General features: G+C 41.0%; 1 protein-coding gene across 8 annotated transcripts in view; it reads left to right on the forward strand.

The window, feature by feature from the left end:
- Nucleotides 1-24,391, forward strand: part of pard3ab (par-3 family cell polarity regulator alpha, b) — a 206,308-nt gene that overhangs the window by 24,337 nt on the left and 157,580 nt on the right. For all 8 annotated transcript variants that reach the window (XM_018672690.2, XM_018672691.2, XM_051069799.1 and 5 more), the window contains exon 2: nucleotides 9,536-9,637. In XM_018672690.2, coding sequence (XP_018528206.1) covers nucleotides 9,536-9,637 — 102 coding nt within the window. The remainder of the gene's footprint in view (nucleotides 1-9,535; nucleotides 9,638-24,391) is intronic.

Below are 24,391 nucleotides of genomic sequence, written 5' to 3' on the forward strand. Positions count from 1 at the left end.
GCTCATTTACTACAAATCACATGGACTGTCCATCACAGCTTATCATTTCGCAGAGCTAGCTGATGTGTTTTAGAAATTGGAAACCACTTTTTCTATCTTTGTGGGCAGCAACAGGTTTCTGTCCATGTGCCATCTCAAATCAATGGCTGCCTGGAACAGTAGTTAAAGACACATGAAAATCAAGAGACTGATATGTGACTAAAGGTTTAAGGCTTGCAGCCAGTTTAAGGTCTAGAAACTCAAACAAAATTACTGTGATGGAAACAAGATTTGAGTGAAATCTGTAAGAGGAGAGATGATCTTTATGGAACACAGGGAAATGAAATATCCATCAGGATGATTCAGTTTCTTTGGAGGCAAAACTGCGGGCTCATGAATTTAACTTCTCTCTCTTTCTCTCTCCTGTGAACCACGTTGTCTTCCTTTGTTCCCAGCCTCTGTCCTCCCTCTCTCTCTCTTTCTCCATCCTTTCTTCCTCTCTGGCCGCCTTGGGTTTCACCGCACAGGAGGTGGAATTTAAAGACACGCGCCTGCTCTGTGATTGTTTTATTATTCATTATGTTAATCAGGCTGCAGGCTGAAATCTCCTGCTTTTGTCCCTTCGCACCACATGTGAGATCCTCTTGTTCTTTTGCATTTTGCACAGGTTGCTTTTTGTTTGATTCTGCTCATCAAATTAGTAATTTATACGACGAGCAGCTCTCTGCTCCCACTGCTGAATGCAAACTGTGGTTCATCCATGCTGAAGCTGAAATAAAGATGCTCTTGTTTTGGTGCATTTAAAGCTTAATGTGCTGAATAAATCTGCTGATTAATCCTACCTGCCTCAGTTTTAATGACGGCTCGTAGGCGGTGTAATTTAGGTTATTTTTAGAGTGTAGTATGTTAAAATGTCAAGTGGCTGCCTGTGTCGATCAGATACAAGGCTTTCTTTGAATGGCGACATTGTTCTGTTTGCGGCTTAGTGCCATTGAGGTGTTTGCTTTTGCCAGCGTTTCTCTCTGGTTTCTGTCTTGGCTTTCCGTTTCTCCTCCGTTTCTGTTCCTCTAAGACAACGGCTGCAACATTAGTGGAGTTGAATGGAAGGACACAAGGGTGAACCATGGATAGATTAAATGATCAGCACTGGCCCTGATACAGTGGCAGTAATGGTTGTAATGGAGCACATTGTGAGAATGCACAGTAGTGAGGAATGGATGGGAAAAAGAAAATAAGTCCATCTATGAAGTCACTGTGTTTGTCATTATGGTTTTATATGAGGTCCCTTTGTGCTCTGCTATTAAATTATCTGTTGTTAAAGTGTGCATGTGCTCTATAAATGTGGTTCTCAGTTTCAGTAGGTTTCATGTAGGGCTCCAGTTTTAGGTTTATTTAAATAAAAAAACATCTGTAGTTTTATCATTAAAATGGCTAAAATGGTTTATAATACAGTAAACAGGTCTAGTTTGGATTTTGAAGAATATTTTCTTGTCATTATTCTCTTTATTGTTGATGACTGAGATGACAGCATCAGTCTCTTGCTTACTGGTGATGTGCAGGGACATTAAATCTACCTGAAAACCTGAAAACCTTTAAGTAAAGACTTGCAAAAACCCAAAAAGCTCAGCCCTCACTCTGTGTTATTTGTGATAGGAAGATGTTTTTGTATTTTGATGAAAGGACAGACAGTGATAGAGAGAGAGACAGACAGGCAGATAAGGATATGAGGTGATGGAGAGAAGAAGAACGGGTTGACTCTTGGATGCAGTCTCAGACCTTTGGCAGCCCTCTTTCTCTGCCTGTGTTTGTGTGGCTTTGATTGAAACCTCTTACCCCTCCTTCTCGTCCAGACTTAATATTTATGACTAAGGACCATAGCCTTTGCCCTACACGAACACACACACAGACCAGCGCAGCAGGAAGGGGCAGTTGTTAATTCTGCTGAGGGTAAATGGCAAGCAGTGATCTGGCAGCAATCCAGGCCCTTGAATTCCACTTGGCACTTCCATGGGGAGGAATGTTTGGCACTTGAATTGTGCAGGACTGATGGTGCTACGCAGTCATGAGGATGTGAACAATGACGTAGATGGCAGCGCCTTTGCACCTTCAAAGATCAACACATCAGTCAAAATATGAGGCCTTGAAATATTGAACAGAATCAAATGAGAAACGTGATGAATGAGTTTAAATTCAGATTTTTCTACATGTGTACAAACATACTGTCAGAGTGGTTGTAGTTCCCCGTCACCACGTCACACTGACATGTCTGTCTCTGTTCAGTGATCTGTCTTTTTACACATCACGTAGCACTTGAATGGCATTTTCCAATTTCCGCCTCCCTCCTCACTGGTGTCATTATACTTCAGTGAAAGGGTCTTTGTTTCTTACTTCAACCTTGCTTTGACCTTGCAGTGCAGGTCATGTGCGGCGTGTATCCCTGCTGCAGTTGTGCACACATCCGCACATCAGATGAGATTGGAAGAGGATTTGTCAAACTTGATAAAATTCAGGAGAAATGTTTGTCTTTGAAGAAGTCAAATATTCTCTGTTTGAAAAAGTGACAAACTAATCACTCACATGGACGTGAGCACATTTTTCAAAAGTTCTTTTTAAGACATTCTTTCCTCTCATTCTGAGGGAACAAGTAGTAGTTAACCTTTATTTATCCAGGGAGGGTTCACCTCAGAAACAAGCTTTTTTTTTCCAGCACTGACCTTCCTCATGTTTTTATAATCATGCCTGAGCTGCCTGTTACAGCCACAGTTCTCTTTTGAGCTGTACAAAGAGAGCAGTGAGGTGTTTAGTTCCTGTACAGAGCTCACCTCATCAAATCTTATGCCGTCATGTATACATGATCAAAACTTTTTATCTGTTGCAGCTCAAGTCTGCATCATACTGACTTATTACAAATACAGGACATTTTTAGTTACTCTGCCAGGCTTCTTAGCTTCAGCCCTGACTTGACAGCAGACGATGTATCAGCATTTCATTTGGTGCCCTCTTTTTTTCTTTGTTTTGCTGCGTAAAAGATGCAACTAATCACACTGAGATTCCAGCATTTTCTTCTTTCTCTATCAGTTGATTCTTATGTTCTATAAAACATCGGAAATGGTGTAAACTGTCCATTCACCATCATTTTGATGGAGGTCTCAGGAAGAGATAACCTCTGTAAATATAACCAAAAGTACCTGCACTGTTAGATGCCATTTGTGGTTTTAGGGTAGATAATGTGTAAAGTTACCACCAGGAATCATCAGTTGAAAATAAGTGACATTAAGCCTACTGTATGTCCATAATCTATTGTTCATTAGTGTTGCCTGCTGAGAGGATAAAGCCTGTGTTAGCACAGATTGTATCAGGTTGTGTGTTTTTTTACTGACCCACCACAAGATAAGTACCATGTTGCCTTAATTTTTAGCAGCTTCCACCATCTTATTGCCTTGAAGTGACTTCCTCCATCTGGCCTCGGTTTTAAATACCCTCCCCCAAAATCCTAAATCTACAGTCACTTAATTATTCTTTCAGATCCTCTGTGTTCCATGTGTCGTTTTTCAGCCCATCCATCCTAACCAAATTGAGAGGGAGGAGGAAAGAAGTCAGCAGCAAAATGCATTTTTTAGCAACTGGAAACACTCTGGAGAGTACAAAACGGTGTCACACTAAACTTGCAAATTAAGAGTTACACAAGAAGTGCGTTTTGATCTGCTGTAAACCCGCATCAATGCAGCACCGCAGGGTTATAGTGAGCTGAATAGATAGGTGAAGGATTCCCAGAGAGGATTCACTGCAGTTTTTAAAATTTGAAACGTCTCTTAATGTGTGTCAAGTGTAGGACAGCGTTCTGTTAAAGTTTTATTAGGACAAAGAGGGAGAGGTAGAGTTTGAGACAGAAATGGTAGAGAACAAGAGTGGTGAGAGGGACTGGATGAGAAATGAAAGATGATTGAAAGTGAATAAGAAAGGGTGAGGCAGGCTAAAAATACCTGTGTAATAGAAGAAGAAAGAATCAAATTGAGGAGAAAATTGATAGACACACAGAGGACAGAGCAGAAAAATGTCAAACCTGATTATCTTATGTGTCTGTTGTTGTTACATTGAGTCATGACCACATTAACTGTAAGAGATAAGAGACAAAAACAAGACTTTTTGCTCAGAGGACAAACCAACAGGCTTCCACACTGCAGTGAACATCGTGCACCACCAGGCTGGTTTTGGCAGAACATTGCTGCATTGCAAGATGAAAGAAGTCACTTTTTGTGCCACTGGAAACTGTTACGTTCATGAACTTAACTATTACAACAGGATATTGATATTTCATATATCTTATTGACTTTTTGATGTGTGGAGGTATGTAGGTTGTTAAATTTTACTTTGAGGAAAGACAGTTGGCTGTTATTGCTACTTTATGTTAGAAATGAGGAATCCTCCAGCTTACAGTGTGTCATTTTTAACTCTGACAATGTGGAGCCATTACCATTAGCTGGCAGCCTTACCTAATACAAAAGTATTTAGCAAGATAACGATGCAGTTGTTTAATAGATAGTTACTCATGGCTTCACAGTGGGCTCTCTGCAACTTCATCCTGTAGAGTGTTCCTATCGTCATTAGCCAGCTGTTCATCTGTACCCTCTGGGGAAGCAGATAAATAGGAGGAAGACGTGGAGACCACTTCTTCTTGGGCAAAATCCTGTCCTGTGTCAGAGCTTGACTCCTCCTCTGGTGATGTGATGGAATGTGGCACGGAGGAATATGCAGATTGCACGTCTTCAAAAACACTGTCGATATGGTCCAGGATGAGAGCTAACTCTGAGCCTAGGCTGTCAGAGTCGAAGTCTGCCCAAGCCTCCTCCTCGTACTGTTGAAAATAAATTTAAAGAAATTAAATTTGCCATGGAACTTGGGCATATTATGCACTAATTAATAATCAATTAATAAACAGATGAATCAGTTTTGTAGCTGCCCTACCTCTGTGTCTATCATTATGTTGTTAGTGTAGATGTGATCAAAGAACTTGAGTTCGTTGTGCAGGCTGACCAGCTCTTGGTAATTCACCTCATCGCCATCGTCATTTTCACTCTCACTCAAGTTCTTCTTAGTTTCATAGTCACTCTCATCTGACAGGAAGTCTGCATCGAGGTCTTCCACAGACATTTTGCTGTTGTGTACAGTTCCCTGCTGTACCTATGACGGCGTGAATCAGAATCAGTGTTACCACAATAAACTCAGTCTGTGTTTATTGTGCTGGGCAACCGTTTAGTGCTTTGATTTGAAAAGGCTGGTTGAGTTCTGGACTGCTGCTGAGTGTATCATCATCTGAGCCGAGGATCTGTGTTTACATAACCTGAGCTGGACCTTCAACCTTCACCTTTGTGCCAGGCCGCACTTCACTTTTGTTTGGACCCTTTGTCTTGGAGGTAAACCCCATATAAAAGAGGAATCCCAGAAGCTGCAAAATGATCTTGTTCTGCACAGCTAAAAACAAAACTTCTTTTACATCACTTTCTTTTTATCACCACAGAGCCTCCAGGTGAATTTTATACTCATTTGCATAAAATTAAACATTTGTGAATGGGAAAAGTCTGCCCTTATTTCATTCATACATATTTAACTTTTGAGTCGTGGTGGCTGACATCAACTGCTATCTCCCCAAGAGAAGCAAGTTATTTGTGTCCCATACAAATTGAGTGGTTCAAATGCTTCCCATTGCCCAGTGGGTCTCTGCCATCACTACAACACACCGATGGTCGGTCATCACATTTCTTTTTTTATAGCTGTAACCAAACTGCTTTAAAAGCACACGGTTGTAGAAATTAATTTCTATCTGATGAATTTAAAGTCATTAACATGAACTTACATTTAGCACAAAAGAGAGTCTGTTCAATATATTGGATGCCTGATTATATTCTAGAGCTTGACTGATACTGGATTTTGGAGGCTCGTGCTTAGTGTCGTCTTTGATACAAAATGAGTAGTTAATTGTTCCATTGTAAAATATCGTGCCTCAGTTTGTACACTCATCACAGCTCTTTACCCAACACACACGAGGGATCTTTTCATTTTTAAGTAAAATTTCATTCAGCTGTTTCTGTGGAATGGTTTTTATTCTCAGACATCAGTAACCATCTCTAAATTCTCCAGTATCATTCAGGCTTTTTGTCAATCTCAGTCTATAAAAGAATAAAAGTTTCTGTCGTGCGTTTTGAGCAAAAATATTGTATACTCAGTCCAGTGAGATTTTGCTTGGCTCAAACCAAGATAATGTGTTTGTAATTGTAGACATGGATCTTCCTTTTTATGGTGCTCTCTCAGAGCTGTGAGCCGCTCAGGGCTGCTTGGCTGTCTGTAATATAGTGCTGGGCTTTCCCTCACAGCCAGCGTGTTGGCCTTGGCCTGCTTCCAGGTCTGTTGCACTGATGAGGGCCACAGCAGGCAGTGTCTTCTTTGATCTGACTCCAGATCTTAGTTTTTACGCCGTACTTTAGATGAGGGTCTGTCAGATTAGTGTCGTGGGAATCTCAATTAGGCCTCAGGGGGAACAGTGAGAAAGTGGATTTGGAATTCATGTTTGTATTATCTGTTTTTCAAATGACAGATGAAACTGTGGAGACAGAGAAGTCAAGTGAATGACTGAAGACCGTTGTATCTGTTTTAAGTGGATTTGCCCACATCAGTGCTATGTATCTGTTGTTTTGCCTCTCTGGCATGCTATAACCTTGTTTACTATGTGACTGCATCCCATGTCTTAAGTTTGGCACCATGACATTTGCTCTGAGCTATTTTTACCACATGAACTTGGCCCCAGAGAATGACACACTAACACACACACAACATTTTACACACTCTTTGATGTGGCCAGGGTCTTCCAAGTTCCAACGGATACATACTATAGGAAATTGATACAGGCAACCACCACACATAATAGGCCCTCACAGACACACATTAACACTATCGTAACACCATGTCTAATCTAAACTTAGTACAGCCTTAAAGAAAAGCCTGGGGTCTACAGGCCTGACTTCTCGTCATCTTGTTGTTGTTTGTGTGCATGATGTGTAAGACTTCTTTCAGATTTTTCAGTGCACGTGACACATGCTGTATCTGATGTGTTCTAATTACAGTGAATAGAAAAGAATTTTAATTTCATTTTGTTCGCTCGGTGTCTGAGCTCAGTTTGCTCCTTAAAAGATAAATTACATTCACTCAATACAGTTTATTATTTAAAAAAAAAAGTCAGGAGAATGTGACCAATGAAACCAGTGTTTTAATGCTCCACATCAAATTTGTTCATGTTCTTGTGCCATAAATCAACTTGTTTAGGTTTTAAATGCATTAAACAGATTAAAGAGAGATTTACGGCCTCCTTCCCACTACTCCCAACAGCCAGAAAAGATACTCTGGAAACAACAAAATAACAGACAACAGTGACTTGAAAACAAGCTCTTAAACACACCGTAATTTGTTTACATTACTTTGTTGACAGATGCAGATCTAGTGAACACTGGCTACTTCCTGCATTTCTGTGCCAGATAAGAGTTTTACAGCTTAGCTTTGAATTCCAGAAGCTCTGCTCTGCAGAGACCAACTGGTTTAGTTTTTTAATCTAAAGCTTTAAGTTACATATGATCTTTTTTTATATATGTACTTTTGTTCAGTTGCAAAAGAAAACAAACCTAGCCACAGACGACACAGAAGCTTTCTCTGTGTTTAGTTGCAGTCACATCATCTGTAAGAGGGTATGTTGCTTTTATTATAAGAACTGAGTTGGTGTATTATGACAATACAAAACATCAACAAGGCCTATGCCTACTAAAAGTCCAAACTGTGTCCCAAAACATGGAGAGAAAAAGTAAAATTGCAAACCTCCTTAGAAGTAGGGTATCTACAGTGGGACAGGGATGTGTGTGTGTGTGTGTGTGTGTGTGTGTGTGTGTGTGTGTAAATTCAGATTTTCACACTGAGCTTCCATCAGCTGGAATCCACAGGGTCTCTGTGTCGGGGGTTACACAAAGCGACACAGGCTGTCACAGACCATGACATCTGTCACGACAGTCTGGCACTCTGTGCATGTAGCTGGCAGGAAGCAACACCTTGAAAATACTAATGAAACCTTTTGATTTTTCATCCTCTCACTCTCCTGTTTGTCTTTTGCCTCCTCTCTTTACCCTTTGATCGTGTTTCTGCTATTTCAAATGTCTGCCTTTCTTTCTCCCAGGGAAGCCTTTTATCTAGTGTTACCTTGTGAGTTAAACACACAAAGTATTATTATCTCTCTGTAATGTGTCTGGTGCCCTTTACAGTGAGCTGCGTGTGTTGCAGTGGACTGGAACTGTACAAGTGGGTAATGAGGCTGTAACCCTCAGGGCTGCTGTGTGCAGGTTGAGCCCAAACAGTCAGGTCACACATAACACTGCTGAGCACACAGACACATTTTGCACTGAACTCACTCTTTTGCAATAAAGTCTGCAGTCATGTTTTATATTTTCGTGCATGTGTTTTTACAAGCTGCGACTTGAAGTCGAGTTGTCACAATTATCTAGTGGCTGTAACTCACATTTATGATTGTATTGTACTGTGGTGAAAAGGATGTTATTCCTGTTTTGTCCATCTCATTCTCTCATAATATGCTTTAGTGCTGCGTGCAAAGAACTTTGAGTTGAATTTTTGTGTGAAAACTGATGAATAGTTAACCTCAACTCAACTCAACTTTTTTCTCCCCCCTCCCACTTTTGTTATTCTTCCTCACCCCTGTTCACCCTCTTTGCCTCTTTCTTTATCTCCACTTCTTCTAATCTAATGTGACCTTTGCGTGTGTTTTTCATGTCAAAACATTTGACAAGAAATTGGACTCAATTATACAGTAGCGGTAGCTGGGATTCCCCTTGGGGCCCAGATGCTTGTGAATGACCTGCTTGAAGAGCCAACAATGACAAAATGAATGTCATGCCTAAGTGCCTGTTCTTACACACGTACAAAGATTTAGGCTTTTATTTTTACCTCAGTTGTTCTCGTCAGTGCTGCTTGTCAAATTGTTCCACAATCCTTTAATCCGTTCTTGTACCGACTATTTTTATGCCTCCTCACTGACGACAGCCGCGACCACAGGCATATTATGATTTTGAGTTGTCCATCCATCCTATTCTTGTGAACACAACATCTCAGTAATGCCTTAATTTTGGTGGTCAGAGGTTAAAGATTGAGGTCAGTGTGACCTTACAAAATATGGTTTTGGCTTTGTGAATACATCTTAGAACTCCTCAAGGGAATCCCTCCAAATTTAGCAGAAACGTTCACATGGACTCAAAGATGAACTGATTAGATTCTGGGTTCAAAGGTCAGGTCAAATTGCAAATTTTGATCGCCTGTTTGTATGGTGCTCTGTTTGAATTCATATTTATTGTTTATGCTCAGTTCTCAGCTGCTGTGGTTTAAAATGAGAATTATTGAAGTTTTAGCCTCATTGACATGTTATTGTAAAGCACATGTCAGTTCATATCAACTCATTGTGTGTTTGTGTGGCTGGTTTTTAATGTCTTTCTCTTTCTCTGCTGCTTTCCAGGATGCTAGTTACTGGCTGCAGGTCCACCGGTTGGAACACGGTGATGGCGGCATCCTCGACCTGGATGATGTGCTCTGCGATGTGGCCGATGACAAAGACAGGGTGAGTGATGCTTGAGAAGTTATGAATAAGAAGCTTTGGTTATTTCCTGTCATCCTCTGTTGTTTCAGAGCTTTAACAGAACAGTTGATGAGGGAAGCCTACTTTCACAACTTTTGTGATTTTTCACATCAGGGCGAATACCATTTGGAAATCATACTTTATCCCAACATTTCACTTTCCCCTCATTTTGCAAGCTTGCATGTCTGAGCAGTCTGACTGCAATGAGTTTTATAGTGTATATAGTTTCAAGACTGGTGATGATATTTATGGAAAACTCATTTGCTTTGAGACCACTGTTCACTTGTTGTATAATATAATCCCAACCATAACCGCTACATGCCTAACCCTAACCCTCACCTTCCACCGATCTTATCCTTAAATATGGACCCAAAAATCAGCTTTTCACCAACTGGGGCACAGCTTTTGGAGGCCAATCAACTGGTCTTTAGTCAAAAGCAGCCTATGACAGACACACACACACATGTACACACAAACTATAACAGAGAGGGGTCACTAAGACAGAGGTGTCAAACACAGCAGTCATGTTATTTTGTCCATTTATCTCCCTCTTTTGCCAGCTGCATTTTACATCCATCACATCAATCAAATTACCGCTAGAGGACACAATGAAAGAAAGACCTACCTTAAATTAAATTTTCCCGTGACAGCAGCTGAGCTTAACATCAGCAAACAGACTGTCAGTAGTAAGCATCTGCCTGAGGTCAGAGGTCAGGAGCCAAACACACATCAGGAATGAGTAGACATCTATGGACACTTATCCATGACGTCACCACACAGAAGCTGGATTCATTTTCACACTTGTGCTCAAAGCCCATCCACACACACACACACGTTTGCAGACAGCCACGCACCTTTGCTCTCAGCAGATACAGACAGTGAACTCACACTTGTGCTCTCTCACACACACATACACACAGCATGCAGGGATGTGGGCCAGCAGAGTCCATGAACTGTGGCTCAGAGCTCCACTTTCCGCTGTGTGCTCTACTCGCTCTACTAGCCTCTACAGTGCCAGTCAGTTTGCTGCCCATCAGTCAGCTCCACTGTCACAGTTTCCTCATTGTAGTTGATCCAGGGTGCACCACCTGCCCTCTGTCTGTATAAAATGCCTCTCTGGACTTCAGTAAGCTTATCCAGTTTGCATAAGGGATCCAACAACACCGAGCTCACTGTCGTCCGTCAGGCCCTACTGGGTTGCCTTTTGCAGTGTGTCCAGCACTGTTGGCTGTGCTTGACCCTTGGCCATTCAGCCCACTGAGCATTTTGAATTGGTGGTGATGAGATTTAGAAAGTTCAAAGCAAATAATAACTTTCCAGTGCTGAGTGCAACTTTCTACCATTTCAAAAAATGTGAGGCTGCAAAAAATCCATTTTAACAGCACCTGGTTGAGATTGGTGTGTCCAGGACTTAACTCTTATGACTCTCAGACCAGGGTTTTAATACTTTTATTTTTAGTGAAATAAATAAAGCACGCAATAAATCCACTACAATGTTTTTCTCACACACATCATCTGTGCTTCTTTCCTTTCAACCTGCGTTTGGCAGAGCACCAGTGAGCTGTACATTACCTCAACAGTTGTTGGCAGATGACATAACCCATTCCAGTCCAACTCATTACCACAAATACTGCCTCAGAGTACACTTTACTTCCACAATATCTTCACAATGTGCCAAGATAATCAGATGAAGATGAGATTTTAATTACTGAACAAAAAGCTAAGTATAATGTAACTGATATGCAGCCAATATCACCCTGCCTCGAACCACTCTGCTGTTGCTGATTACATCCTGTGTAGCTTCAGCAGGCAGAGCAGGGCGCTCTGAGGGTTGGAGGAAACTGTACAAAAACAGACACACTTTTACACTTAAAAGACTCAGAGACAGCCCCAGCAGTACAGACAGCAGGATTTTGTGACATTTGGGACATGTGGTCCAACAGGAGACTACTGTGTGATGTGGGAAACTGAAACCAAGTCATTCTGTGCAGGGAACATAAGAGCCACTGCTCCCCCAAAGGTTTTATTGCGAAAGCAGTGAAAGTGGTGTAGATATGTGTCAGCAAGGCTGAAGTGCTGTCATATATGAAATGTACACATTCTCTGCTGTGGAAAATGCCTGTAGGGACAAAGGGAAGAGGGGTATGGAAAGAGAGAGGGATGTGAAGAGATAGCACGATGACAGCTCATCGAAAGGGTACGCACCTACACACACGCAGATGCACACTCACACCTGGAGGCCTATAAACATGAGGTTGACAGAGTAGCGAGAGAGAGAATGTTGGCCACCAACAGTGTAAAAATTTTCAACACCACATCATAGAAGCCAGAGGTCACATGTCTCTCATACACTTGAACAAGAGATTCTTACAGAAGTCTAAGTTTGTTTGAGTTAAAATTCACATTAGGACATTGAGAGTCTTGCCAAACCTTGACTATGTGATTTCAGAAACTCTTGTGCCCTGTGAGAAAACTCTACTTTCCTGAAAACATGTTACAAAATTTCTGTGCAGATGCTGAATTCTATCATCAACAGGCCAATTCAGAGAGAAGTACAGTCTGTTTATATCTGCTATCATCAAGCAAACATCATCAAATTAACTGTATGATATTACTACACTGTAATTACTCTAAACGAATGAGTGTGTGGTTGAGATGACTGGAATGCCACCCCAGTGCTCCTGTTTGACAAATAACCAGTCCCAACATGTGTCTCCTTCCATAATAGTTGTTGATTGAGATATGAGGACAATTTAAGTTAATGTTTCCCTCAAAATCTAACCTGCTGTCACAGGTTGTAAATGCAGACCTTCCAACAATCATCTTTTTTCATTTATCGTAATTTACACTTGTCTAACAATTTCTCAGTGCAGAATTGTTACACACTTCACACTTCAAGTGGAATGTACTGAAATATTTGACCACAGTAGAGAATGTGATCCTGTGACCTCCTGGCTGTCAGTCAGGATCAGTTCTCCTCATCAGTCTCACACCTAAACTGAGGACAAATTTCCCCCAAAGGCGTCAGGTGAACCCGGCCGTAAGGAAGTGTGATTGCCAGGTGTTTGACACTGATGTTGCACAAAGTTCACGACCTGAAGTCAGACCAGCGTAAGGAACTTCTGGATAACTTCACATGCAACACAAGGACAAAATCATTTACTTTGCTAATTCAGAGACAGTATTCTGGTGCTTTACGTCTAGTGAACAGTATATGTCTTTACCTAATCTGCAAAAAAAAATTAACATTCATAAAGAGAGAAAGTCAGTGTTCAGCATCTCAAAGCAAAGCACGTGAACCTATTTTCAGATTAGATTACCAATGTTGAAGATAATGCAGGCTAGTGTAAACATATCGAGGCCTTGACAGATCAAAGAGATGGTAAACAATGTTATTAATGAAAGCCCAGAAACAGATAAGTGCTGCTTTGGTACACAAGAATTTCTCTTATCTGATTAGTAAGGAACTTCCTCTGCCTCAGATACCAGCAGAAAACCTATTTGTAATACAACTAAAAACTAAACTCTAGACTCACTAAATTATGCCTGCATATATATAATATATTACAGCTGCATCTCATGTATGTGGTCCCAAAACTGAGGCTGAGAAACTGAACTAGAAGTAGCTTCTGAACATTGTCACTACACAGATTTACTCAAGAATTTCTGCAAAGTTGATGATTATCTATTGAAAGCTCTTTTTTTTCTATCCACACAAAAACATCCAGTCTCTGTTTTGTTTAATCTTCTGCTCTATTTTTAGAGGAGGAAAACATTGGATTCATGTCGATGGAAGTCTAAAACAGACAGGATAAAAAGTGTTTTACACAAATTCACATTAGTGTGGAATTGGCCGGAGAAAAGAGGGAAAGATGAAGGATTTAAGCGAGTTTGTGTGTGTGAGTGACTCCATGTGTCCCACTGAACATGACTGGTGGTCTCTTGGCAGCTGTGACTCATCTCTGCCATTCCACAGGAGCTTTTTAAAGACTGGAAGGAATGGCTGGACCATCACACAAGGACACTTTTATTAGCTTACACTGGAATGAAACACACAGGCTGCATGTAGTGCTCGCCTTGGGAATACGAGTATATACTGTGTGTTTTTAGTACATTGCTGTATGTGTGTGTGGCTGTGTCTGAGTCTTTAAAGTGTAAAAGTGTGGGTCTGCTTTTGTACAGATACAGTGCGTGTCATCCGTGCCAGGAAAAGTGGCGGCTTGCCCTCAAACTGAAAATGTTTTTCCAGATGCCATCTTTCCATCCGTTCATCATGCTTCCTTCCCCCTTCTTCCTTTTTTTCCACCTCTCATACTAAGTGAGCTCTCTGCCTCTCAAAGCTACATTAACTCATCTGTGACCTTTATTAACCGCAATCACTTGTAGGAATCCACTTTCTGGCAGTTGGATCTGCAGTAGCTCAGTTGATGGTCATCATACTGAGGCCATGGAAAATATTTGTTTCTGATTGGCTGGCAAGTGTCCCTCAAAACTCTGTGAACAAACATCTTAAACATAGTTGGTCAGTATTTTAGCCACTCTTCTAAATCAGTGTGTTGGGTTTATTATACTGCATGTAACCATAGCAACAGTACTTTGTGCTATGATACTTCTAGCAATGGGTTAAACTCACCACAGCCAAATTTAAGAGATGCATAATAACTTGAACTCAGGAATAGTATAAGCCTGATAATAGACTCGGGGGTGTCCTCAGGAAATGATACTATATTCTACTATATTCTCTTTCACTGTAGATAACTTGACTTGTGTCAGCAGGCCGGGCACAGATTTAATTAAAAATGTTAACAGGGCACACGTCCAATAAAGAGTCCCAGTAAACACATAGATACACGTCAGAATATACACTTTCATGCACATATACACACAGAGGCGCGCACATTTTTGTCACCACTCTTCCTCACGCTCGCGCACACACGCACACACACACACTCTCTGACATACCCCAGGTGTCCGGTGACAAGCTTGTCCCTACACACACTCCTGCAGCGATGTCATGACCCTGAATGATGGCACCTGAGCTGTGCCAGCTCCGCATTCCTGTGTGTGTGTGTGTGTGTGTGTGTGTGTGTGTGTGTGTGTGTGTGTGTGTGTGAGAGAGAGAGAGAGCTTGTGTGCCTGCCTGCCTGCTGCACAGCTGCGCCCACCACTACTCCATCACTGACATATCAGGTCCCGGTCAGCACGGTGCCTGAGTGTGTGACAGACACAGAATTTTTAGCTGTGAGTGTGTTTGTTTGTACATTTGTTATTGCTGCTTATATTTGTTATTATTTGTTTGTTTGTTTGTTGGTTACATGTTGAACACTTTTAACGCATGCTTAATGAATCATATTCATTGTAAATGTAACACAATGTGTTACCAGTCTTTGTGTCAGCATCTATTTCCAACTGCCTGTTTAAAAATTTAAGCTCCTCTTTTTTCTACATTTTGTTGCTGGGTAGAAAAGAGCATTTCTTGTATTGTTGTTTGCTCTGGACCCAGGCGATGCCCCGGTCTGAGCTGTATATAGACGCGTCTCACAGTGTAGGAGACGAAAAGACAGACAGACAGGAGGGGCCATGGGGTTAAATAAACCCAGAGGAGTTTCTTAAAACGACTCCTTCACTCTTCTGTCTGTCACAGAATATCAACAGACAGTCAGGCCACCAGTTACATATTTGTATGTGCCATGTGTGTCTGTGTGTTTGCTGTATGATCCTTGTGAGCTCAGCGTGTCGTCTGCCATTTAGAGCCAGTACTTGCCACTGAGCAACATATAGTAGCATTTAGTGACAGAGTTACTTGCTTTGATGCTTGTGCTGTACAATAATCTTTTTATTCCATCATTTCTTTTATAACTGCTTATCCTTTATCCCAGCATACACTGGGTGGGAGACAAAGTATAACCTAGCTGCCAGTCTGTCACAGCAGAACACCCTCCTCCTCTCGAAAGCGACATCCACATTCCTCACTTACAGTATTGATCCTGTTTAAGCTGACACCCATAGAAACACTGAGGTGTTTACACATATTGATCCCATGTCTCTATTTGGCTCATTTGTTACGTCTGTTGTATTGATTCTGCGAGTGCATACACAGACATGTGAAGATGCTGTGAAACTGAATCACAGACGCTGACTGATGCTGAATATGGAGATCTTTCTCAGATTTGAAACCAGGAGTTTCGGGTAAGGCACAGTAAGCAAAATTTGTATGTGCTCCTGATTATTATCTTATCAATTGATTACCATATGAAGATGATGCGGCTTAATTTTGACATACCCAAGCACAATAAATGAATCCCATTCATATTTGAAAGAGGCGTCCCTATACTCATAATACTTGGAGTTTTGGTTGTTGTCATTTCCTGGTTGGTCTAGAATAGGATTCACACTTTGCGTTATGGAATAGAGCAGAGCAGCAGAGTGGTATTTTCAGGTGTCTTGGACTTGGTGCCACCAGAGCCTGAATGGCATAGTTTTTTACCTTGTGCCACAAAGCAAACTAAAGAAGGAAACACAGCTGTAGCTTCTTTTTAAAGCCATCTGGGGAGATAGATACCATAGATAGTGCTGTTGTGAGAGGGATATTGGTCTGGACCGGTGTTTGTGTGGAACTCCTCCAACAACACCATGGTTGGGATGGATGAGAGGTCAGCCAAAACATGTGTGGTGGTTAAAAAAATCTAAAACAAGCCTCTCACATACTGAAATATATACTTTAGTTTGGACTGAGACTCTGGGCCAAATGAATGATAAATGATAAGTTCTCTCTCTGTCATGGTGACTATTGCAGCTCATGCTTTTTACCTTGCTCTTCTAACTGCTGCCGCCATAAGCCAACAAAGCATCACTTCCAGTGTACTTGCTGTCCAGTTTTATCTACTGGGAAAAACTTCTAAGACATCTAGCCAACTAAAAGTGAATGCTGCAGATAATACATATCCTTATCACTCACTGTGGCACACATGGAAGGACCATCTCTCGTTCACCCAACCACACCCAGCCATCTCCTCCTCCAACCCAAAGGTCTTCCTGAGTGAGTGTTAGTGATGACCTCATTTATTCCCGACTAGCCCTCCTTCTTCTCCTCCCCCCGTTTTCTTCTTCCCTCTCTCCAGCCTCCTAATGAGAACAAGATGACAAGTTTATACCAGACTCAGCTGGGGTGACACAGAAACTCTGAGAGGCAGACAGAGGAGGGACTAGGACTGACAGAATATGACGCACTATGATTGTGTTCTGTGTGAAGGTTATTGTAAGATATGATTTATTGCACATTCATATTTGTGCATATTATCACCCCGGAGAACTGTAAATCACATTCCTCAGTGTTTGTTAAAGTACAACAATGGTATTCTAACATCTATCAACAAGTTCCCATCTCCAGTGTTTTCTGGAGGGTACTTGGCAAACCAATATTTTGATCTATTTTTGCATGTAGATCATTAAGTGAGCTACATGTGACAAGCTACAATGCTCCTTTTATCAGATTAATCATATCTAAATACCTTCATATACAAGATTAATGACATCAAATTGCCATTAATTAGGTGGTTAGTGTTTTTGTTCTAACAAGCCCTTCTTATGTCTTTGTAAATCATTTAAGGTTGTTGTTTGGGGCAAAATTCATTTCTAAAAAAGCCACATGTTTAAACATGTAAAGAAATGCTGCAAAAAATGTTTAAGGGCTGTTGAGGTGTGTTTCTGCTGCTGTGACTGGTCATGTTTGAACAGCCCATCTCTTATGCTCTGAAAAACAGGGGCACCACTCACCCTGCTGATGAATGCAAGGCCTTAGGGGAGTGTCCCATGAGGCTGAAGGTGGCTCATGGGTAAAAAGGACGTGTAACGGTGTCCCTTGTTGGTGGTGGTTGCTATGACGCCACCACTGCAAGGGAGGATTCAAACACACCCACTGTGCATACTATAGAGTACATACACAAAAACACCTGATTCATTTAGATGTTGCTGAATATGACAGTGCTTTATTTTACAGGTTCCATTTTGAAAGAATTTCCTAGGAAATTTCCCTAAAAGGACAATGCCATTTGGTATCACCTACAAGGGGAAATAGAAATAATACACATAATAAATACCCACTTATTAATTTCAAGAAGGTAGTGAAGTTATTGTAATTTATAAGGTTGGTTGATTTCTCAGCTAAAGATATTCATTTTAATCCATGTAAATATTTGTTCATTTGATAAAGACAATGCGCATGTTGTATAGAATATAACATACTTTCTGTCATGTCCCTGTGGAGAGTATGTTTTCTCTCTACAACAGAATACATGAAAAAGTCACACACACACACAGTGCAAACAGCCTAACATGGTTATTACACAAACTCTAAGCAGGCTGCACCTTTCCTCTGTAACTTTAAAATATCAACACACCCATGTACACATGCAACAAAAATGTGATGATTTCTGCCAGAAGGTAGAGCTTGGAACTCACAGTGCAGAACTTGAGCTGAATCTTCAGTCCCTGTCTGGCAAGACACTGCTAATAGATCATCTGGACAGTCGGGTGGCTCCTAACATTATTTTCATAGCAGATTGCACCTGTTGAATGATTCAGTGTGGTAGAACAGTAACAGAGGCTTTTGTTCAACTCTTCACAGTCTCAAAAATCTGCTCAGAAAGTAGACCAGTTGCTTCAGTGTGGAACAGAGACAGCATGTGCCCTCCAGTTTAGCTGGCATACTGTGCATGACTAAAAGATGGTTGCTTTGGTAAAAGAAGGTTATGCACCTAATTTGTTGAAATTGACTGATCACAGTCACTGTTTCCCCTGTAATTGGTACCAAATTGTATGGTGCTTTCCAGATTACGGTCAAATATCAGTTTGTAAATATAGTGTTACCCTGGATGTTATTCAAGGTGCTTTGTGGAGTGATTACTCACACACACACTTAAGCAGTCTCAGCATTTCACCTTGAGTAATTGTCACCCACATAAACCCTGAGTCATGATTACTCAGTCGTGAGTGTGTGTGTGCATGCATATGTGTGCATGCACTTAATGCATGTGAAGTACATTCACACTCAGTGCATTGTGTGTGCTTGTGTATTTGGTTTTGTGCAGAAGATCCTCTTGCACAATTGCAGCTCCTCTGTCCAGCCCACATCAACCCACAGTGCCCATAAACACACAGGTTAGCAGTGAAGTAACCACCCCAGGCTGTCATCTCCTTCTGTGGTAACAACGGGAGGCAGAGTTCCCTCCCTCCCACTGTCTCTGCTTCGGTCAGGGCTCAGCGACCAGAGAACCCACAACACCTCAGAGCTCGACAACACCTTACATGGACAATGAGAAATGAAGCCATGTTACTTTTACATTTCTTCTCATCAGTTTCACCACATCAAGTGGCATAAATGAAGAAGAGAGAGAGAGAAGAATGTACTGATAGCACTAATTAGAGATGTGTTATATATTTCAATCAATTGCTGCACATCAACGAGTAGCAACTGCACTAAAATCTTAAATCTCACCCTTCATCTATATTTTAGGTGACAGTTGACATCCAGCAAAAATACCTGCTACATTCACAACATAGCAACTCCTCACTTTAGCTCAGATCCGTTCCGGTATCCTGCACCAATATTAGTTCAGTGCTACCTACCAGTAATGTAAGCTCATTTACCACTGGCACCAGGAGCTTTCAGCATGACAACTAAATATGGACAGAGCCAAAATAACAGGGGAACTTTTTGTGCTCAGGGTGTTAAGCTGAAATTGTTGAGTGTGGCACTGGCATTGCCAGGGTGTGGGCATACATCCACAAATTAACCTGTCAACTCTCCTGTTTTCTTCTGGGACCTCTGTAGAGTTATAGAATAGAATTAAAGCTCCTCATTAGATGTGTGCAGCTGACATACTTAACTGTTTACTGGCATGTGGTTGTGTTTGCATCTCCTACAAAGCAGATTTGGGTGCTTTTGCAAGCACTTTTTGGAAGGAGTTCCTTGCTAATAGTCACCTTTTAATGCAGTTTCCTTTGCACCAAGCTAATTATACTTTGTGTGTTGTGAGAAAAAGTTTTATCTTCAGTGCTGTTTGGGCCTGAGTCATGATACCCTGTGATTCAAGAAAATTCTTAAAACAAGAAAAGATAACAGCTGCAAAAAAGAAAGGGATTTATTCTGTCAACTGTTGTTTGAGGAGGAGGATCTTATTCAAGAAACTGCAAACTACAGATGTAGCAGAAGTGGGGGTTCCCTGGATTTGTATCGGCTTTAGGGGTTTTCTCTTAATTATGGTGAGAAACTTGTCAGGAGGAGACAAAGACAATGTTTTAGGAGTCAACAGGAGTATCAGGATTACAGCAGCTCACAACAGATGTGTGTGTGTGTGTGTGTGTGTGTGTGTGTGTGGGGGGGGGGGGGGGGGGGGTAATGAGATTACACCCCCCCACCCACCACCATTATCTTCTCTCCATCCATCACTCCCTCCTTTTTCCCTCGTCCATTCTTGCATGTGTGATTTTCTTGTCTCACTGCATATTTTACCAAACATTCTTTCATCCAGACGTTTTTGTTAAGTCATGAGGTACTTGTTACTGGTTCATGTTGATCTTGACTCAGGCCAGGACAAGATAATTATTTTCAACTTTGATTTTTCAGCTCACCTCACACCGTCTGCAGCAGATCAGTTTGTCTACTTTGGAAGCTGAAGTGTAAATTTCTGGTTTTGGTTCTGAAATACTCCTCATATAAAAAGATTGAGCCATCGTGATGCTGAGGAAGAATTAATACAGAGGACCTCTTCTGCCCTCTTGTGGCGGCATTGTATCAGTGCACTGTGCCCTCAGTTCTTTGTCTCTCTGTAAGGCCATTGTTCACTTAAGTCTCAGCTCATTACTATAAGTTAAGAGTTTTTTTCCATTTGAATGCAGTGTTTTGAGCTGATTGTCAGCAGCCTCCAGAAATCTGCTGACTCATGTTTGCCACCCTCTCTGGATGCTGCTGTAGCTTTAACCCAAGAATGACAGTTTAACACAGTCCTCAAGTTAATTACTTAAACTGAGACACATTTATCAACCTAGAGTTACTTCCCCTTTTAAAGCTTTATTGCCATTTCACTTTTTGTCCTGGTCAGAGGAAGGCACTAACAGACAGGGTAGCATTCCTTGGGCTTGGAATAAGTCAGTCTCAGACAGTGGTAACCTCTTTTGTTTTTAAACCAACCTCTTTGGCAAACTAACTGCCAGCTACAGCCACTGGACCACAGGGACAATAGGCTGAGACCACATAGACAAACACAGACAGTGATACTGCAGCCTGCGCTCTCAGCTCATCTGTCTGACCCAGCTGGGGATGTTGGTTAGTTTATTTTGTCAGTCATGCAGGGTTGAGGTGAAGACCAGTGGAGGTCATTACACGCAGAGAGCAGCAGATCAGCTAACTGTGACTTCCAGTAATAATAAACATTACATAAGGAAAACCATTGCTTTTCAAAACAGTTGCAAAGTGCCTGGCAGCAATAAATGTGTTCCTAAAGCAGTCATGTTGTGTGCTGTTATAATTTATGGCTTTATGAAAAACGAAAAACAGAACAACACAAATTTAGGGCAACATTTTTACTTTTCTCCAGTGCAGCTTTAGTGCTTCCATAGCATGGCCCATCAGTTCTGAACGTACTTACTGATACATGATTTATTAACAAGTAATGCCAGGAACTGGGCTCATAATCATTGATTTTCCTGTGAGATTCGTTGACAAGACTGTTTGTCCACTCCTGTTGTTGAATCGGAGATGCATATGTTGGTTTGGACCAAAACCACAATTTTTGTAAACAGAAAACCCTTTTATTTTCCAGGCTAAGCTCGACAGATTTCAGCATCTCACTTCACCTTTAAACTTCTAAACTTTAATCTCTGTGAGATCTACACTCCAGACAAAAAATTTGAGCCTGACTTTTAAACTGGTCAATCAATAAAAATTTGGACCAACGACACACTCTTTGTGTAAAGGGAAACAGCAAACCTTGTTTTCTGAAGAAACTGATTCTGTATGTGTGAGACAGGGAAAAACATAACTATTGAAATAACAGACAGGCAGATCCCAGCTCCTCTACAAGTGAAGAATTTGAATGTGTTTGTTTGTTTTATTTTAAACGGACAACTATTTTAATTGTGAATTATTATCCCCACTTATCCGTAAGTTGTTGTTTCCTGCTACAGGAAGATTTACTTATCAACACAGTTTACAGTACACAAAGGCACACACAGCTCATCAGAGTAATTTCCATCAGTTTGCTAATGATGAAAATAAACAGAGATTTGAATTAGAAAAACTAAAAATAATCTAACACATTCTCACTAATGTACCCATCCTTTCTTTCTCTTGTGATCTTTTATTCTGTCTTCCACTACACACACACACACACACACACACACACACACACACACACACACACACACACACACACACACACACACACACACTGCCAGAGGGATTCTCACCACCGTGACTCAGCCAACCCAGCTGTGGTCTGTGGGAACAGCCTGCACAGGCAGGAAGTGGTGTGTGTCTATTTTCGCATGCACGTGTGTGTGTGTGTGTGTGTGTGTGTGTGTGTGTGTGTGTGTGTGTGTGTGTGTGTGTGTGTGCGTGCATGTGTGGCACACATCAGCTTGTCTGTTGAAGCGGGTTGGGTTCACACACCCCCTCTCATTCTGCCAAACTGGGTGTTCTGTCTGCACTGTCTCTAAATCTGACATAAAAGGAGGTGCTGTGCTGACAGTGCTGTTCAGTTCAAGTCCAAACTAAGAACTGGGCTGGACAATAAACTAATTTATTAAATTACCAACACAATGAATGAATCTCTTACTCACCTAAATTTATTCATATCACATACTTATTCCCATAATATCAAACTGAGAATAGCTACAGCAATCAGTGACCTCTAACAAGAAGTTTATCAGACAGTCATCTCACAGTGCGGTTCAGAATATTTAACTGAAAAATCTGTAATTAACTACCTGACATGAACCAATGTAGGTGAAGAAATACAGTTGATTAATCTACATATAAAGAGTGGTTTCAGTAATGTATATCTGTATCCAGCTCAATGTGATTAATAGATTTAAAGTTGATATACTCCAGCCGAGCTACTTAGAAACTGCAGTTGTTGCCACGGTAACTATTTCTAGTACAGAAGTTAACAGTTCAGTCTCGACACAGAATTGCCAAAAAACAATTTCCACTCTAGGTCCACTTACTCACTTCCTCTTACCAGTGCTGTTTTAAAAATATAAAAATAGAAATATGAAATTGAAAAATAAAGCTTTGCTACGACAGTACAGTAACTACACAGTAGGCTAATTGCTCTTCATACTGACAGCTTCAAGTCTCTTTGTGTGGGTCTTGAGTAACTAACTGACTTTTACAGAGGTTGTGCCAAAATCTACCAGATGAATCAGATAATATACAGTAGAACCTCTGTTAATGCAGTTTAACTTTCTTTGTGAAAAGACGGGCACACAGAGTTTTTACACACTAGCAGAAATACAGAATGGTTTTGTTAAGCAGTTATATTACTTTGCATTTGTTTTGTGTTAATGATTAACTCAATCTCTGCATAACAGTATGTGATCAGAGCTGTTAACAGTAACTAAACCTACTCTGAACCCAGGACGGACCTCAGTCACTACCTCTGTTTACCACCAGGGGTCAGTGTGGGTTTAGGTTTTAACACGGCTGAGGCTGAGGTCTTTCTCATCAGTCTGCTGGTTGTAGAGGGGGAGAACCGGAGGAAGTTTGTGTCTTATGCTCTGAGGCCTTACATCATGCTCCCCTGGGTGCTTTCTGTTCCTGCTGGGACTGTAGTTACTGTTACGCTGCTTGTAGAAGGTTTTAAAAGTGTTTGTGAGGAAGGGGAGGAAGGAGGTGAATTTATGTGTGTGTGTTTGTCTTGTCCTTTGGGGTGTGTGTGTGTGTAGCCTATATACTGTACATGCACACTACATGCTCAATGACTTTGTACCCTGGTGTGTGTGTGACAGAGGTCAGTAGGAGACCTGGCAGGAACGTAAACTGGCATATACGATCTTTTTTATACATCTCTAAATGGCATATGATTATTCTGTTGCTGTACATTTTTAATGCTTTGGTTTTAAAATGTGAAATATGAGAATACTGAATTCCTGGTAAGATTCTTAGTCATGATTAGACAATAACATTCTCTTGATGTTTCAGCCTTCACACTTACTCATCTATAGCAATTATTTCCTCCCTTAGAACCTAATGATTAATTCCTATTGCAGGAAGTGGCAGGGAAATAGGCAGGAAGTGAGTGTCGGGGGGGAATAAACAGGATGTTGTGTGGCGCTGTTTGTTTAGTCACTTCCTTCCAACGTCTATGCTTTGATGGCCAGTGAAGTCGTCACAAATAAACAAGTCACTAAATAAATAGTTTTCTTTCATTTGGAGTCACAGATGGTTCTCAGATAGACAAACCTTACAGAGAATGAGTTTTGATCTTTATGTTTGAGCTCATTCACAATGACTTACTTTGGATGTATTAGTAGAAAAAGCTAAAGCTAAAGGTGTGAACAACATGGAGAAAATCCTCTGTCACAGTATGTGTTATTTTGTACTTATATACTATGGTAAATAAAGTTTTTATCCTGTTAGAAATGGAATTTCTATCTTTTCACATGTGTGAAAATCTATGAAAGGGTTAATCGAAGTATCAGGGTTTAAAGTTTCACTGAAACGAAACAGGAAAA

The sequence above is a fragment of the Lates calcarifer genome, linkage group LG4 (assembly GCF_001640805.2).
Source record: "Lates calcarifer isolate ASB-BC8 linkage group LG4, TLL_Latcal_v3, whole genome shotgun sequence".
Lineage (NCBI taxonomy): Eukaryota > Metazoa > Chordata > Actinopteri > Centropomidae > Lates > Lates calcarifer.